The sequence below is a fragment of the Bufo gargarizans genome, chromosome 3 (genome assembly GCF_014858855.1).
Source record: "Bufo gargarizans isolate SCDJY-AF-19 chromosome 3, ASM1485885v1, whole genome shotgun sequence".
NCBI lineage: Eukaryota > Metazoa > Chordata > Amphibia > Anura > Bufonidae > Bufo > Bufo gargarizans.
Window position 1 is genome coordinate 72,406,560 of NC_058082.1, and position 18,815 is coordinate 72,425,374.

The following is an 18,815-nucleotide window of genomic DNA, read 5'->3' on the forward strand; positions in this document are numbered from 1 at the left end:
ATATACAGTATAGAGTAATTACATAGAAAAAATTGGGCTGGGCATAACATTTTCAAAAGATGGTTCTGCAAAAACAAAATGGATACGGAAGAAATACGGATGCATTTCCGTATGTGTTCAGTTTTTTTTGCGGACCCATTGACTTGAATGGAGCCAAGAAACGTGATTTAAGGGCAATAATAGGACATGTTCTATCTTTCAACGGAACGGAAAAACGGGAACGGAATGCATACGGAGTAAATATTTTTTATTTTTTTTGCAGAACCATTGAAAAGAATGGTTCCGTATACGGAACGCCCAAAACGGCCCGTAAACTGAAAAAAAAAAAAAACGGCCGTGTAAAAGGCCTAAACGTGATCATGCTTGGCCTTGACTTCTCCTAAAGTTATTGAAAGTAAAGAGGTCACGACAGTTGCAGAGAGAGCTGAGCCTCTAGGTGTAATGGCAACGCCCTCATTGCTCCTAGGGGCTCACTTGCATATATTAAAACATCATTTTTCTCAGCAATGCGGGTACATGTGAACATGGGACCAACACAGATGTCTTCAGCGGCCAAGTGCACATGTAACAGGTCAGCCAGTGTCATGGGGACAAATCTGCTGACAGATACCGTTAAAAAGGTACCATAATCTTGTGATAGGACATAAAACTGGTGACAAATGAAGGAAAGTCACATCATGTAGGCTCCAAGCAAAATGTATTACTGTATGTAATATCCTGGATATGAACACTGCTATATACTACAATGATAAACGTACATAGCCACGAAACATCCACTGACCCATAAACATGTCTGTGCCACTGTAAACCTTTATGCAGTAATAGTAGGGAGGAACGTGAACAGACGGGAATATTTTCAATGACAGCGCGACTGTTTAGAAGCATTACTAGTAATGTCAGTCCCAGAGCGACCACAGCGTCATAAGATATCATGTAAACGGGTAAATGTCTAGTTATCTTTATAATATCAGGACAGCGGCACAAGAAAAACCTTGTATCCTCAGATCATGCAGGAAAAAGGGGGGACAAACTCCATCCTTCCTAGGGACAGATGCCAAGCACCGCAGCAATCACTCAAAATTCAGCAACGCATACTGTCACATCCTAAATGATAGATGTAGCAAAGGGCTAAAGGCTAAGGAACAAAAAGGGCTTTAGGCGATGAGATGCTATTGGGAATTGAAAATTGTATTGCTCCAGGCTGAACCAATTCAGCAGAAGGGTGGTCAGCTAGCTACGTATATAGCGGGTCAGATGGGGACGGTATAATGCAGGACACCATTACATGTGAAGAAATTGCTTATGTTCTACGTGCAGAAAGTCATGGAAGGAAACACAAAGTCAAAAACAAAACAACGAAACGCAGCTAAGGTGTAAAATACAGGACCACAAAACATACTGTGGTCCTGATACTATGGAATCTATGAGGAAAGATCCCAACTGAGCAAATCAGGTTTAGTTACAATGGGAAAGATATGTTTGATGGGCTTTGAAGAGAGCTTTGGATGTTAGGAGAAGATACGCTGCTTATTTTCCCAGTCTAAGGCCTCATCCACGCAACCGTATCCAGTTTGTCGCTTGCAAATTGAAGATCCGCAAAGTACGAATGCGGTCTGTGTGCTGTCCATGTTTTTTTGAGGAACCTTTGTTTACCATGATCCCTTGGTTGGCATTTTGTGGACATATTCTATCTTCTTGCAGAATGGACATGCTCATGCAGAAAGCACACAGAGGATCTGTGTTTTTTCCGCATCTGTACTGTATGTCCATGCCACTAATAGAATATGTCCTACTGCATACAGTACTTGTCCCCAAAATGCGGACCGCAGACCTATTGAAGTCTGCATTATTGTGGTGTTGAGGTACATAACAAGAATTTAACCCCAAACCTAGAGAACATGCTCAAAGACATCTTGCCCTGTCCTGGCCTTAATAGCTTACAAACAAATCAAATCCAGTACATAACCCAATAGGTTTCCTTTAAAAGGATTGTCTGCTTTTTAGAAACAGCTGCACTCTTACCAATGGCTTGTGTCTGGTATTGTCATAGCCTTAGTCAAATGGATGGGGATAAGCTGAAATACCATAAACAACCCACGGGCAAGAAAACCTAATACACAAGAGGAGATTTACTGAGCCCAATGCAACAGAATTCTGGTTCAATTCTCGGAATTAATTTGGCGCACATGCAAAGTGCATGTAGAATAGGCAATGAATGTCAAGAGGTCGGGGAAATAACAGAAAAGTGTCTAAGTGGTTGTTCACAGGGTGATTGGAGCAGGTAGAATTTGGATTCTGTGCAAAAAGCCTCTGACAGATGCATTGAATCTTCCTCCCACTGTTTTCAATGCTATTCATGACCACTACCGCACGAGGTCGCGGCCATAACCAGTGAAAAGAATGGGAGGGACATTCCGTATGGCCACCCGGTTAATTTTTGGTGTGGAATCTGTGCCAAATTCTGGCTGCAAAAACCAGTAGGAACGGCCCCTAACAGGTCTATTAAAATGTGTCGAATCTATCACACACCGCACACCCCTAAGATGCATTTGGCGCATCTGTCATCTGCATGTCTGGTCTAGGTTTATGCTCTAAGTTTATAGCGAGAAATGTTTGAAATTTAAAAATGTTATTGACGGAAAGTAGTAAGTGGTCGTTGAGTGAAGCTGCTACATCAAGAACGGAGGTCTAATCATGGGCTGCTGAAATCTAATCCCGATGAAGCCTCCATGCATCTCCATGTTGTGATCCCCGGCTCGATTGCAGTAACTGAGCATGTAGGTACGGTGTTAATATAAGGTAAAATGTCACGACGCATAATAAATTCCGCCATAATGTTTTACAGTAAAAACAGACAATATAGTAATTTATAGCCATATTTCAGCTGCTCTGCAAATATCATTTTCCACTTAGACTCAATGTAATAAAGAAAGAAAACCCTGAAATTCCAGCCAAGTCTGTGCACAATTTTTATAGCAAGAACAGAGTTTCTTATGTAACCTATCCAATTGTAGCAAAAACCAAGAAGCTGCATCAGATTCATAGTGCTATGGATTATATAGGCAAGGCCATAGTGTAGGACCAGGTCTATACAGTAGATCCTATAACAGTCCACTATAATATAACTCTGCTTCGTGAGGAAAAGCTAGATTAAAAAAAAAAAAAAAAAAGTCATCCAAAATGGCAGAGAGCAGACAATAATCCTATTTCACTGAACGGTTTAGGATTTATATTGAACATGTGTGCTGGAAGATACAGGATCCTCATCTACCGGGGTGAAAAAGTCCCTTTAGAAATAGCTGTAATTCACATGGAGAAGCTGAAGCCCACACCTTCGGTGAGCACCCTGTTGGAAGCAAAGTAATGAGAAATGTCAGGTGAAGTCCCGAGATCAATGAAGTTTCAGACACTGGGGACGTAACATGAATAGCATTGATCCTTTTAAAGAACACCAGTCAGAAGCTGAACATAATATATTGCACAGAAAGGCTCGAGAGGATAAGCAGGCGAGTCCGACATACCTGGCTGACAAAAAAATTCAATCAGCACATGCCGCCTGAGCTCCTCTGCCGGCATTCGAGAGGGAGACTGCTTCCAATTAAACTGTGCAAATTAATTTTTATCACTTTCAAATTAGTTTCTGGATTTGTGAAAGCTTGTTTTTCAGTGAAGGCTTTTGTTCCCGCTCTCCCTTCTGCTCTGTCATGGCATCATCTGCTGGTGATGAGTCGCTGAGTTATTAGCTTTGTGTAATATCCGTATGCTCTTTCCCAATTTAAGAATAAGGTTCTTTCCTCTTTTATATTGGACATCAAATACATTTTTTTTTACTGAGAAAACGACTACAACAGTGGACATCTGTCGGGTCTTCAGCACCTCTGGGTAGAGGGTTCACATAAACCAGAAATGGAACTCTGTACACATTAAAATGGAATGCAATCTAGAAACTGATCTCAAGGTTGGATGATCCCAGACCAACTTCACGGAAATCTAGGTTGGAGTAGGGTTATGTTCATACAATAAGTTATGAGGATAAGGTCCATACCTGAAGAAGGTCCAAAATTGGACCAAAATGTCGTATTAATCCAACCTGTTTCAGGAGTAATATATTCTTCCTTGTATTTACTGTAATTTTGATGTATGCCAAGTTCCATTTTTGATTTTGGCACCTCTTTAGATTCCCACTTTACAATAATCGGAACTGGAGTCTTGTTTAGGAGATTTGTTAAAACTCCATTCAGATATGGAGGGCATTGGAAAAAAACTGTTCTGGAAAGAGTTCCTAGAAAGATCAGATCAGGGCTCATAAATGTTCCTGTTCTCCTCACAGTACTTTACTTGCTGTAAAGCTGTTTGTACTTCAGAGCTGCTCTTCTTACTGCGCCCTTACTGTAACAATGCACAGATTTTCTAGTGGCAGAGTTTGGGCCAGCCAGTCACTCATGCTGCATGCATACAATAATATTACTCCTCCTCTTCACTGTTCATTTATGTTATAACTGAGTATATATTAATGTTCAAATGCTTTCTGTACTGACTAGTATTAGTAGACAAGATAAATGTCCTCCTATCCTGAAGTAGAAACCATCCATATATGACAGCCATAAGACCTACTTTTAAATAACTTCCAAGAATACACTGCCTAAAGTCACATTTAGTGCAGTCTGCAGGCAGCAAGTTATAGAACAGGAGGAGCTGAGCAGATGGATTTATGGTATTGTGGGAAGAAGACTCAGTAGAACTAGTATTATTTACTGTATTTATTAATTGAAACCACTGCCAATTTTGGGCTTAAGGCTACTTTCACACTTGCATTAATATTTTCCGGTATTGAAATCCGTCATAGGGTCTCAATACCGGAAAAAAAATAACTTAAGTTTTGTCCCCATTCATTGTCAATAGGACAAACCATAACTGAACAGAACGGAGTGCTCCAAAATGTCCATTCTGTTCTCATACCGGAGAGCGAACCACAGCATGCTGCAGTTTGCTTTCCGTCCTGGGATACGGAGCAAGACGGAGCCGTCACAATGCAAGTTAATGGGGACGGATCCATTTTCTCTGACACAATAGAAAACTGATCTGTCCTCCATTGACTTTCAATGGAGTTCATGACGGATCCGTCTTGGCTATGTTAAAGATAATACAATGGGATCCGTTCATAACGGATGCAGATGGTTGTATTATCAGTAACGGAAGCGTTTTTGCTGAACCCTGCGGATCCATCAAAAATGTCCAAAGAGTATCTAGCCTGGATACAAGATGAGATATTGTTGGGGATGGAAGCATTAAGGTTCTGTATGGTATCCTGTGGCACATTTGCCCACAGATCTTACAGTTGGGCCTATAGATTGTTTACTCGTAGGTTGCCAAAGCTGGGGTCCCAGCTGGTCCCATAAATGTTTGATTGGTAATAAATCTAGTGACTGGGCAGGTCATGGCAGAGATATTCCTGGGAAACCCTTCATGTGTTTCGACGGGCATTATCCTGCTATAACAACTCTCGCTGGAAGCCCTTCCATGAGAGGCAACACGTGGCCACAGGATGTCCTGCACATACCACTGAGCTGTTAGCGTCGATCGTATCACTACTAGGGGAGACCCACTGTCATATCCGATGGCTACGCAGATCACCACACCAGCAGTTGAGGCAGTGTGTCGCTCCACATCAAAGGCAGGATTGAAGCGCTCACCACAAGGCATCCATACTCCAACCCGACTGTTGTAGGGTCTAAAACAATTAATGGGTGCCATGACAGCAAATTTCCTTCTGTTGAACACCTGGAAATGGTCTGGCCAGAGATAGGGGTGCTGCACAATGAAACTGTGGGAGCTGCTCATGCTTACTGGTGATCCTCTCTACAGGTGGTCTGTCTGGACCTTCCGGAGCCTGTTCGCCATATGTGTGTGCCCTCATGTAACCACTGCTCCTGACACCTACTAACAGCCAGGTCAGAACAGCTTAGATAGAGGGCAATTCGTCAGAACGACCATCCTGCTACTCTTAGTTCAATGATGTGCCCCCTCTCAAAGTCTGTTGACTGGGCAAAATGTCTGAGTGTGGCATAGAGGCATGTCTAGCGGTCAATGATCTCTCACCAAGGGGTAAATTAACCAAAAGTAACTTCTGAGAGCCATTTGTAGAGCAGTGGGGGAAGCACTTTTATGCTCTCTTGTGGCAAGACCCAGTGTCTAAGCCAGGCATGTCCAAACTGCAGCCTTCCAGCTGTTGCAAAACTACAACTCCCAGCATGCCCTAATAGCTGTAAGCTATCCAGGCATGCTGGGAGTTGTAGTTTTGCAACAGCTGGAGGGCCGCAGTTTGGACATGCCTGGTCTAAGCAGACCACACCTGTACTTATTCACATGCCCAGTTTTGCAGCAATCCAACATTTCTATGTAGATGCATTATTTCATTTTTTTTGCCAATGAGTGTGTATATATCTATCTGCTCAGCTCCTCCTGCTCTGTAACAAGCTGCAGGTAAACTGGACGGCATTTTCAGTCTAACGTCTAACACAGGCATCCTCAAACTGCGGCCCTCCAGCTGTTGTAAAACTACAACTCCCACAATGCCCTGCTGTAGGCTATTCGGGCATGCTGGGAGTTGTAGTTTTGCAACAGCTGGAGGGCCGCAGTTTGAGGATGCCTGGTCTAACAAGTCCTGCACAATCCAGAGTAACATGATGTGGGTGGAGATGTTCTTTGACGTCACATTGTCTTACGTTTTAGGTTTATACAGACTGCCACATACAGCAGGGGAGTAGAAGTAGAGTATGAAGGTACATATTGTTATATACAGGAATATTCTTGTGAAAGGCAGATCCATTGACTACACATATTATAGGCAATTTCTGTCTCTACAACTCAGAGATTAACAAGGAATTACAAGTGGTGAATGGTTATTTTATGTACTGGCTGAATCCTAGAAAGCTCTCCCCTGGAGATCCATACAAGATGACTTATGTTGATTTAAATGTCAATGTGTATTGATCTTAGCATTACTTATACAGACGACCTTAAGTTCAATATTCTGTTACAAAACAATTTATCTTCATAGACTGTTAACACAATCTCAATGTGTCACTCTCAACAAAAAGTAATTGTAGCAGGGCAATCCGACAATGGAAATGACCACAGAATCATTACAGCAAATTAAAAAGTAATGTGTGCTATGAACGTACGCTCTAATGAGCATTATATACTGCACAAAACAGAACAGTATGTGGCAAAGTAAAGGCACATTACAAAAATGTAGTGTGCACAATATACCATAAAATGCAGACTGATAATTCCACTATAAGAAAATACCACATAAAATATCATCAGTTGCCATGGTGTTTAGCAGGGTACCAATAAATGCCATAGGCTATTGCACAAGCTAACATCTTTTTCATTGTCCATAATAAAAATCGGCCGAAGTACTTTCATAAAGATCAAGCCTCTTACTTCAGATTTAAAATGTTTCATTTACTGAAGATAATAGAAAATTCAGCACATTAAATCTGAGAATGAAAGGTGCACAATAATAGCATGCGCGATATGTGTGTATGAAGATGTGTGTATTCGTGCATGTGTTTATATATGTGTTTGGGCTCATGCACATGACCGTATGTAAGCAGGCCATACATGGAGCGGCATACATCGTGCGTACGGGAGCACACAGCATCATAGATGTCGGGCCGCCCGCGGGGCTATTGTCCTGCACTCATATGATCATAGTAACCTATGATGCTGTGCGCTCCCGTGTGTCTCAGAGGGCATACGGTCGTGTGCATGAGCCCTTTGTGTGGGTGCAGGGGTCAGGGTGCAGCAATACTATTTTTGTTTAAATTACAAGATACTCAACCACACTTACTTTTGTAGCTGCCTCTGAATTCTAACAAAATTTGGGCCAAAACATGAAACATCTTTGGTGTAATTTTATGCATCTCATTTTAGACATATTTATGTAGCAAGTAAACTAGAAAGAATAATCCACAGTGTCGCACCCGCTAATGGGTTGCAGCCTAGCAGGAAATGAGTTAAGTTTAGCAGGAAAGGGCATGTGGCTTAATATGCACCATTAAACCACGCGCTGAGGGAAAAAATAGTAGGTAAAAAGTTTCACAAAAATGTTTAGCCTTGCACCAATTTTCTCATCCAGGTCTAATCCACTGTGATGGACAGCATGTCTACGTTTACACTGTCCACATGTGAGGCATGATTAGTGAACCACCACAATGGGGCAGTACTTAATGGGGTTTTCTGAGATTTTTATACTGATGGCCTATTCCCTGGATAGGTCATCAGTAACTGATTGGTGAGAGTCCGACACCCGGGACCCCCGCCAATCAGCTGTTTGATAAGGCACCGGCGCTCCTGTGAGTGCCGCGGCCTTCTCTCAGCTCTTCCTAGGCAAGTGATGTCACGTTCATTTGTTACGTGCCCTATAGAAGTAAACGGTGCGGAACGCAATACAAAGCACTATACAATGTATAGTGAGAGAAGGCTGCGGCAGTACTAATCGGTGGGGGTCCCAGGTGTCAGACCCCCACTAATCAGATACTGATGACCTTTCCAGAGGCTAGGTCATTAGTTAAAAAAAAAAAATCTCGAAATCCCCTAATTACTGTAGAATGGACTGATCTGCTGCTCTAATGGGTGAAATACTTTGTGGAAAAAGGGGGCAATCATGGGACACTACAGAAAATTCATCAAGCCCTAAGTGAGGCTGACCTACTGGATCATGAGCAAATTTTGTATGTCTACAGTAAGTGACCAAATATTAGGTAATAAGAAAGAAATTGTAACGCTAAGCAAATGTGAAAACATATCTACTTTTTTTATATTCTAGCTTACACGTTCATATTTATATAAGGCATCATAGGCAGTGCTCCACAAAGAATACATCCAAGGGCAATACATATTATATAAGCAGAACATGAGGTTGGTCGAAGAGGTCCTTCAAGAGAGGAGGCCCAATCACTTTGCTACTGGATGACAATAGGCATAGGATTAAATGGGAGAACAGCATAAGGCGGTGGGGAATTTGACAGTTGAATAGGTTCTTAATGCTCTACAGCATTTTGAGTCTCTCAAAAATTCATAAGAATCAATTTGTGGGAAGATGTTAGAGAACCCAGTAGTAATCTAAGCAACAATTGTGCGATATTTTGCCCTGATCACATTCAGCCTCATGACTGCTTAGTTTACCACTGGCCCACCAAGCTACAAGGGTGGAAAATATAGATTTTGGTGGCGACTTTTTTTTTTTTTTTTTTTAAAGTTGTACCCTCTGGACACTGTCTGGCTAATACAACCCCCTAACTGCACACGTCTCCTCCAGCAGTCCGCATAACAGGTTACTAAATGAAGGACCTGGTTTAGAATAACCGGACTGAAATCTCCGACTGGCATTCCTATACATTACTACGCTGAATTCTACTTTGAAGAATCACTCAAGGACAATGATTTATGCCCCACCATTTATATGTGCATTTTAAGCAATCCGTGGTTTTGGATGTTTTGAACATACAACATACTTAAAACACCTGTCACTTGCTAATTGGATGCACACGAGCTAAAACAGATAATTAGTTGTCTTACATGTCATGAAAAGAAAGAGGAAAAACCCAGAAAGACATCACAAGTCAAGCACCTAGCCCAGTTAATTATAATAACCTAACAGCTTTTCATGCCTCCTTCCTCTACATCTCCTATAGGCACCTCTAGATGACAGGATTGAAACCCAATTCTTTGCCAAGCGTATCATCAGCAGCTTTTTATTTTTTACACTCATCCTAATGATGTTAACTAATTGGATTTAACCTACATAGTGAGCCTGCTTTCATTAACTTTCATCTAACAAGCCCTAATTTGCTTGAAGAAACGCTGGTTAATAAAGATGAGGTGCAGGCTACGTGTCATTTCATATATGATCGGCCATTCTACCAAGGAACAAGAAGAAGAACGGTAGCGCTGCCCATATTGGTGGATTGGAAGGAACAAGGGGAGAAGTATAAGGCTACGCCTACACGACGACATTTGTCGCGCGACAAATTGCATGTTGCAGGTTGCAGTGCGACACCATAGACTGCCATTATAAAAATTGTTGCGCAACATTAGGCCAACAAATGTCGTCGTGTAGATGTAGCCTAAATCTGAACAATCTTTTTTGGCAGGAATTACACATCTGCAGAGGGTTGTGCCTCCAGCATAACCTTTTCAGGTGAGCACTCCATCTTCTGGCAATCTACAAAGGTCCCAGCGGTCTTCCCTATGTGCGCTTCTCCTTTCTATTGCATTCTACCAAGGAGGGATCCAACTGGTCCCTGGCTTGTATGCTTTACCCCAAAAGGTAAGTTGTTTACAGAGAGTCCTCCTACAGTTGGCTGTAATCTGTGGAATCCAGCAACAAGTGTTACATTCTTAAGCAGCACCATCAAACGGGAAACTGAAAAATACATGGCACCCATTAAAATCAACGGGCAGAATGTGTAATGACAGATGTGTTCAGCCCTCCAGAGAAATGGTCTTTGGAGTTGCTCTCTGTTGTAACTAAGGCTACTTTCACACTAGCATTTTTTGCGGATCCGTCACGGATCTGCAAAAACGCTTAGGTTACAATAGTACAACTGCATGCATCCGTCATGAACGGATCCGGTTGTATTATGTCTTCTATAGCCATGACGGATCCGTCATGAACACCATTGAAAGTCAATGGGGGAAGGATCAGTTTTCTATTGTGTCCGAGAAAATGGATCTGTCCCCATTGACTTACATTGTGTGTCAGGACAGATCCGTCTTGCTCGGCATCACATTGCGGACAGAAAAACGCTGCTTGCAGCATTTTTCTGTCCGCAATGGGGACGCAACTAAACGGAATGGAATGCATTTTGGTGCACTCCGTTTCGTTCAGTTCTGTCCCCATTTAAATTGCGCCATATGTTAATGACAACCAGGTAAGTGTCCTGGGCTCCTGGCTGTAAACATCCCCCAACCTTTCCACTCTTATGTGCAGTGCAGTCGGAGCGGAGAGGACACCACCAGAAAGGTGAACCAAGAACAGAGGGGGATATTTACAGCCAAGAACCCAAGACATTTCCCTGGTTGATAAACGTCCAGTGGACACTTGATTTCTCATTAGCAAATGTAGTGTAAATCATTAATATTAGATTTTTTTCTGTTATGCTAGAAGGAAGATGTCGAAAATTCATTCGCTGTCACCTTTGTAGTGATGTTAGCGGTTTTCTGAGCGACAGATGCCTTTAGACAATCAGACAATTAAAAGGGTTATCCTATGATTAATGTAAAAATGAAAATCCAATATCATTAAGTACATGACAATCTCTTTCTAACGTAAAACCAGCCCTGTACCGCACATGGATCCAGAGATATCCACAGTCAGATTTATTTCAAGCTGGCAGCTTAGAAGGCATGCACTCTCTCAGGGGACGTGTCCTTTCTGCTGCAGCTGGAGGCAGGTGAAGGATGGAACTAAGCTTGTGCTTCCTTCTTAGTGAGCAGGACAGAGAAATTAGAAAAAGAGCAAACAGCAGGTGGCGCCATATAGATTTCAGTGAATGACTCACTGCTCACTGGTTATACTAAATTTCTATTTACAAAAGTATTCAGATCCCGATGCGGTTTTAAAAATGAAGAATATTTTTCATGAGACAAACCTTTAGGTAAAAAAAATCCTCATGCCTATGATCAGCAACGATTGGTGGTAGCCAGCCTTTACCAATGGGACCAACCTAAAGGGTGAGTGTCAGTCCATAGCAAACATAACAGAGTAGATCCTCATGGTCTTTACTGTAATTCTCCATACTGACCGAGGTTCTCACACACTATTGGGGTGCAATCACAAAACCGCTCATGCGGTCCCACAGCAAAGGACCTCACGTGAAGCGTATAACCTGCTAATGGGCTTCATCACTAGTTTGGGTTCTTTCCTTTAGGCTACATGCACACGACCGTATGTGTTTTGCGGTCCGCAAATTGCGGATCCGCAAAAAAAACAAAACGGATGACATTCCGTATGGCATCCGTTTTTTTTGCGGATCCATTGTAATAATGCCTATCCTTGTCCGCAAACTAGAAAAAAATAGGACATGCACTATTTTTTTTGCGGAGCAACGGAACGGACATACTGATGCGAACAGCACACAAATGAATGGGTCCGAGTCCTATCGGCAAAAAAAACGGATCGGGCACGGAAACAAAATATGGTTGTGTGCATGAGGCCTTATCTGCATCTCGAATTTCTCTTAAAATTGCCATTGAGCGTGCACCGTGTAGCAGGGCAAGGAGACAGGGTCAGCAAGCAATCAATGTACCGTACATACCAGTACTAGGGCACTTACTATTATTTGGATTGTCTCCAATAATATGATGTCTCCCGCTCCAGTACCAGAGAAGCAGCGTTGCGTCACGTGAGCCTGACACGATATAACAATCGCCACCGATGTAGGATTCTGATCTGGCCAGACAGGTGACAACATCCCAGTGACCAAACACAATTTGTGTTAGTTTTCCTATAAAAACAAATTTAAAAAACTCAGAAATAGATATTGGTGCAAAGAAATTCAGATTAGTCCCGAGGCTGAAACATTGCCATGTAGAGTCCATCAGACTGAAGCTGCGGATGGCGTAGAGCTCAGCTACATTACATTCAAAAACATTGGAGATGGCGCCGCAGTATGTATGGGCGCCGTACAGGAACAAAGCAGAACAAAGATACATAACTGCACTTGTAGAGACAAATGGTAAGGATGTCACTTCTACCTGTTTCCGATGAGTATACCCTGAAGCTTTTGTCCCAGAAGCCACAGATGAGGATGTAGCGATTATCTGCTGTGACCACGAAACAGTGCGCATTAATCTGAATGCTCTGATCCACGAGGTCAGTGATTTGGCGTTTGTTAACTCCGGAATTATTGGCTGTTGGAAAATGACATAATTATTTCTTCAATACTCATAGGAGATGTCACAGCTCCAGACGTGTTTTAGTTAAAGGGGTTTTCTGGACCCAGATCGATCAGCTCTGTGCGCTGCCGGACTGCAGCTCGGTTCCCATTCACTTGAATGACAGTTCCCTGCCGCGGCCACTACACGCTGGATGGAGACTTCTGCATGGGGCTCTGCCCACTGTATAGTTTCCGGAGCCAGCAGCTTCCCAAAATAGGGGGACACCTCTATGATTTATGGGGAGTGGGGATGCCAGGTATCTGCCAGAAAACCCCTTTAATACTTGTATTATCCATAATATAACATTTCTGGAGCATGTTTTTGTTTTTTAGACCTCCTTTTTGTGCCACCCCTCCCTTATTCCTTCCAGAAACATGAATATATTGATGACTACACACTGTGGCAATAAACCGAATACAGCGGACTCACATGATTCCACATTTACTACCAATCTTGCAGTTTTTTATACTGGTCACTGAACACCCGAATAGGCTGGCACTTCCTATTCTGCAGACATCTCTGTATAAGGGCTCATGCACACGGCTATTGCCGTTTTTGTGCCCCCGCAAAATGCGGATGTGCTAAACACAGTTACTGGCCCTGTGCATTCGGCGTTTGGTGGAACAGAACGTCCGGCCCGCCATAGAACTGTACTATCCTTGCCCGTAATACGGACAGAAATAGGACATGTTCTATTTTTTTTTTTTGCAGGTGCTGTGGAATGGACATACGGATGTGGACAGCACACGGCATCTTTTGCTCCTCCATTGCAGTGAATGGGTCCGCATCGAATCTGCAAAAACTGCGGATTGAATGCGGACAAAAACATTTGTGCGCGTGAGCCCTAACTAGGGCTGTGTACACTGGGATGGGGTCAGCAGTCATCTCATTACATCATAAGGCAGGATTACCATTACCAAAGTAACACCTTTATTATAGGCAGATAACAAAGGATTGTACCATTGACAATAGGTGGCGGAGATTGTTCATCTTCTCCAATTCTCCCCCTCCCAGGTGGACCTAAAAGATTTTTGATGGAGCTGTGCCTTTTACCAACTTGGAGATGTTCAAGTGGAATCAGTGCTGTCTTATACATGTTTAAAAGTCTTATTGCTATTGTCAGTAACCCTTATGATACATACCAATCAGAGAGTCCATCTCAATAGGAAGATGGTGGGCTTGGTCCAGTGAGTAACCTGGTGCTCCTCTCAGACCTGCATGGAATGAGATTATGATTAGACCACTGCTTCATTTCTGCTAGCCAACAGAAGTTAGAAAGGACACCTATAAATCAGAGCCATCTGTCCTGCAGTGCAGCATACATCGTACGGGATATGTAACTACTTCATTCTGATTCCCAGTCCATACTCTTCGGAAGAAATGTATTTGACGCTTTCAGTAAAGTGTATTGAGAAGAACTGACAAGCTGTTCCTTGTTTCTCTGTGGTTCTCCAAAAGTCTCTGAGGAATGCAACGTGCCAGATACCTACTGTGAAGGAAGATCCTACATAACCAAGCACACGTTGAAGTAACAAGACACTTACCCAAAGGGAACTCAATTCCCCAAATGCTAATGGTAGCAAGGGAAGATAAGCCAGCAGACACCAACACTACCCAAGCTGCTTGTCATATTAGGCTACGTACAGAATGGACACAACTGTAAAATAACCTGGTAAGGAAGCCTGGAGCCTACTAATGTATCTAATATGATGTATATCTTATTGCCTAAACTGAGATCTAATCGTGAACTGCAGGGCTACAGAGAATGTGAAATTTCTTGCTGCTGTTTAAGCAGTCTGTGTTTTCTAGAGGCACCGCAGAAATATGATTATATAAAAACCTATTAACTAAATGAGGAAAATGGGGGAAAATGCTTAGAACTTGAAGAAGTTGTCTCACAAGGACACTCTCTTATTAAAGGGGTTATTCACCCCTGGGGGCCCCAGCATGGCTGGACTTGTAGAGGGAATCATATTTACCTGACCCCTTCTCCTGGATTCCTGCTCCTTTGCTGTTCCTGGACCGCTGCAGCTCTCAAGTCTTCCCATGTCAACATCTGGCTGGCTGCAGCAGTGACGGTTCTCTTATGGGTCACGTGACCCAGTGACACAACATATGGGAGATGTGTCACCACTGGAGCCAGTCTACTCAAGAGACCCCCAGGGGTGAACAACCCTTTTAAGGCATATGAATGGCAGGTTTCCCCAACAACAAAAATGCCAGGCCATGAAGATCAGCTGATTGCTAGGCAGACTTGCACAATATTGTTAATAAAATTTCAAGCTACTTTGCATAAATCAATAGTACAAGCGACTACAAGAAACTTTATAATATGTTTTATCAGTGAGAAATACTTTATCTAGTTCTCCTGTTATCAGCTTTTTACCCCCCCCAACCGGACCCTTGCTAATTGCTTTTCACTTTGAAAAATGCCTTTTTTCGGTCTAGGACTGATCATCTCTGCAGGAGGATCATATTACATATGTCAGTTCAAGTCTATGGAGAGAGGAGGGGGAAAGATTGAGGAGTAGCTAAGGACACATGCACAGACAAAGACAGACTGGACAGCTACATAGGAATCTTATAGTTCAGCACAGGCGTTTCATTCACAAAAATACAGGTCAGTACTTCTCTGTTAAGCCCTCCATTATTCTGCGGATGCTGAGTGACTGTGAGACAGTTGAAGGATGAATTTTCCTCTACTTTCTGTGTGAGCAGTGGATGTCAGCTAATCTATACCTACCATGTCTAAGAGCACTGCAAACCAGATATTCAGCAAGCACAGAGGAAAACTGCTAAAGAATGCCAGATACAAGTGATATAATAGCATTATTCTTCATGCACACACATTGTACTATTGATTAATGCAAAGTTTTTTGAATGCTCTGTGCCACTTTAAGTTCCCTTATACTAAGTACTTACAAATGGTGACTCCTACACAATGATAACTTGTGATGGAAGGAACACTACTGGCAGACATGTTCGGCAGCAATTATGTGCCGCTACTAGTGTGTACATGTTATTATTCTATGTTCCTTCTAAACACAAGCTCTGATGCCTGGGAGAAGTCTTCATGCATCCTAAATCTTATATGACACACTTGTAATGCAATTCAAAATGGCCTACAGCGGATAAGGTCACAACTTACCCACAGTGTTGTGCCACCTATTCACTGCAAAAAGCCTGCTGCAAGTGACAGTCACCACGGCAGGGATAGTTAGATGGGGCAGTGTATTTGCTGCAACATGTGTCACTGGGGAGTTGGATGGAAATTTCAACACCATAATGACGTCCTGCTGCATCTGGTCCTTGAACATGAGAGGACTCTGTGGAAGGAAACACTGTGGAGGGGGAAGGAGAAAGAATATGTCATTAATAGGGCAGACAGCATCATTTCTAAGGATAAGAAACCATATCTAGTGATCCTGAGTCACAGCTTGTATTCTAGCCCAGAGCTGTATTTACAATTCTGTTGACCTCAGAGCGGAAATCTTCCATCGTTCCTTGCTGGTTTAATGTCTGCAGAGATTTTGTTATGGTAAATGTGTCGTCTGATGAAGGAAAACTAATTCCGTTATCGGAGCGGAGTTAAGTGGTTTGGGGTGTCTCTGGCCAAGCTTGAATAACAATAAGAATTGTGAATACAGCTCAGGAGTAAAACACAGCCTATAACTTGGGATCAATACAAGATAATTAATGTCAGCTTTGTAGATTTACAGGGAGACACACAAAATTTACAAGCCAAACTGACAAACTATTACATTAAATATGCTAGGAATCCATATTCGGCACTGGACTCATGCAGAGACTTATTGGATCACTGCCTCTTCTATAACCTTCGGTGCCCTGCTGCTTAGATGATCTGGAAAAGCCTCCTGCTCCCCCCATGAATCTGTATATAGAACAGGGCCACTTGAAGCTTGGGTCAAGTCTATAGCAGATTAACTGAGATTTACCTCGCTCCTGATCCCCACACGGCCACCTCTGCATCTCAACATCGTGTGGATCTAAACATGTAGCGACAGGGGGAGCAGCCAATAGAAGACCGCGACAGGGACGAACCTCCCTAGCGTCATCCGCGATGCTAGGGAGGCTCATCACCGGCTGCTATTAGCTGCTTCTCCCTGTCGCCAGATGTTTTGATCTGGCGCAACTGGGAGATTCAGCGATGGCAGTGCGGGGATCAGAAGTGACGCGGGTGCCAGGGAGTGGGGTAAGTATAATGTATATGAGGGACCTGGGCATTGGGGGGAATTTGTTAGACATTGGATAACCCCTTTAGGTAAGTTAAACTAGAACACAACCTTTAATCTTTATACGTAAAGGCTATGGACTCCTTTGGGGACATTTTTTTCAATTATTGCATCTTACTCTTTTTGGTCAATGCCTGTGTTTCCCTAATCTGGAGACAGCATAGGCGACACTACATTGTTTCCGTAGCTCCCATGCACTGCTGTTTCCTCTAACTAAAAAACAGCACAGTTTGCTGTGCAATTTCTGTCGGTACAATGCATTGCTATGGGAGCTTGGGACATCCTCTTTAAGACTAAAATTACTGTAGGTATGTCATCAAAAGGGTTAAAATGCACTTAAAAGGGACTGTAGAAGACAATTAAAAATATCAGATAACCGTACAATTGCTTAAAATGCAACCACTGCCTTCAGCAGCCTGAAGAAGAGGACAGTGGCTTAGCTGCAGGGGTCACGTGCCACATCCCAAATGTCACCGCTGCCGTTTGTAAAAAGTGGCAGGAGTACCAAACCAGCACTGCAGAGAAAAGGGTGAATATATCAAGGGTTTTTATTATTTTAAGCAATTGTAGATGTCCAAGACTTTTAATTATCCCGGACGACCCCTTTAAGTCACCTGAGTTGTGCGCAAACTATATTTATTTGAGACATAACTGCCGAATCTAGAATAAAGTAGTGACATGCTCAGTAGGGTTTTTTGCAATGTTCATGAGTCTGTTAAGGGGTTAAGCCATGTGTCCGGCCTCCACAATTTAATATCTTTTTTCCTCTCTCCTAATCCTAAAGTGTAATATGAATAAGGACACAATGTGGAAAAAACTGTGAGTGGCTTTGGAATATATGTTCATCCATGTACTCACTATCTCCTTGAATGTACCCTCATTTTTCAAAAATACCAGGCCCATTTCTAACTGGAGAAAAAAAAAAAAAATTTTCCCTACATGCCGTTATATCTCACCAGGTGCATGGCTGAGCTCCGAGGCGGATGTGGCTCAATAAGCAACTGAGATGGCGTCTGTCCAAAATTCTGTATCTGTGCCTCCATGGCCTGCAGGGAGAGAGGAGTGATTGTCATAATCAATATGCATCAAAGAGATAGGTCAACACACTATTTGACAATGCAAGCACATCCCAAGTCAGCCATGAAAGAAGTCCAGAAAAATTCACCGGTGCTTTTCTCCCGGGCTGCAGACTCATCCAAGTGTTAGTATTTTTGTAGACAAGCTTTGCTTTCTCTTGAGCATGCTTCACTTAACCAAATAACCATTTTATGATAGGATCTGGGTTATCTTTGAATGTTAACCTGTGGTGACATGCAGCTAAAGACCGGAGAGATGTCTCAGACTCTCCGAGAACACACGTGAACATTTTAATCATATGTGCCCACATCACCAACAGTGCACAGATACCTTAACAAAATCCCCAGTAAGGAGGAATGTTTGGGGGTCTCTTATAAAGTATGCTTCAGGAATCTTGAGGAATGAGAAAAGTAACAGTTAAGAACACAAGACAAGGAGAATACACATCGCAAAATGGGACTTCACACTTGGCAATGACAACTAAAAAGGAGCTTGCCGCAGTATTTACCGTGAAACTGTCAGGCGATTTGCTAC

At 42.7% G+C, this 18,815-nt stretch overlaps 1 protein-coding gene across 11 annotated transcripts in view; it reads right to left on the reverse strand.

Annotated features, from left to right (window-relative positions):
* Positions 1-18,815, reverse strand: part of NBEA (neurobeachin) — a 580,876-nt gene that overhangs the window by 14,304 nt on the left and 547,757 nt on the right. For 7 of the 11 annotated variants that reach the window (XM_044287230.1, XM_044287229.1, XM_044287228.1 and 4 more), the window contains 6 exons: positions 18,612-18,674; positions 18,161-18,250; positions 16,100-16,292; positions 14,094-14,165; positions 12,769-12,924; positions 12,348-12,518 (listed from right to left, as the gene is read on the reverse strand). In XM_044287230.1, coding sequence (XP_044143165.1) covers positions 12,348-12,518; positions 12,769-12,924; positions 14,094-14,165; positions 16,100-16,292; positions 18,161-18,250; positions 18,612-18,674 — 745 coding nt within the window. The remainder of the gene's footprint in view (positions 1-12,347; positions 12,519-12,768; positions 12,925-14,093; positions 14,166-16,099; positions 16,293-18,160; positions 18,251-18,611; positions 18,675-18,815) is intronic. The other 4 variants (XM_044287233.1, XM_044287232.1, XM_044287231.1 and 1 more) reach the window with 1 other exon arrangement.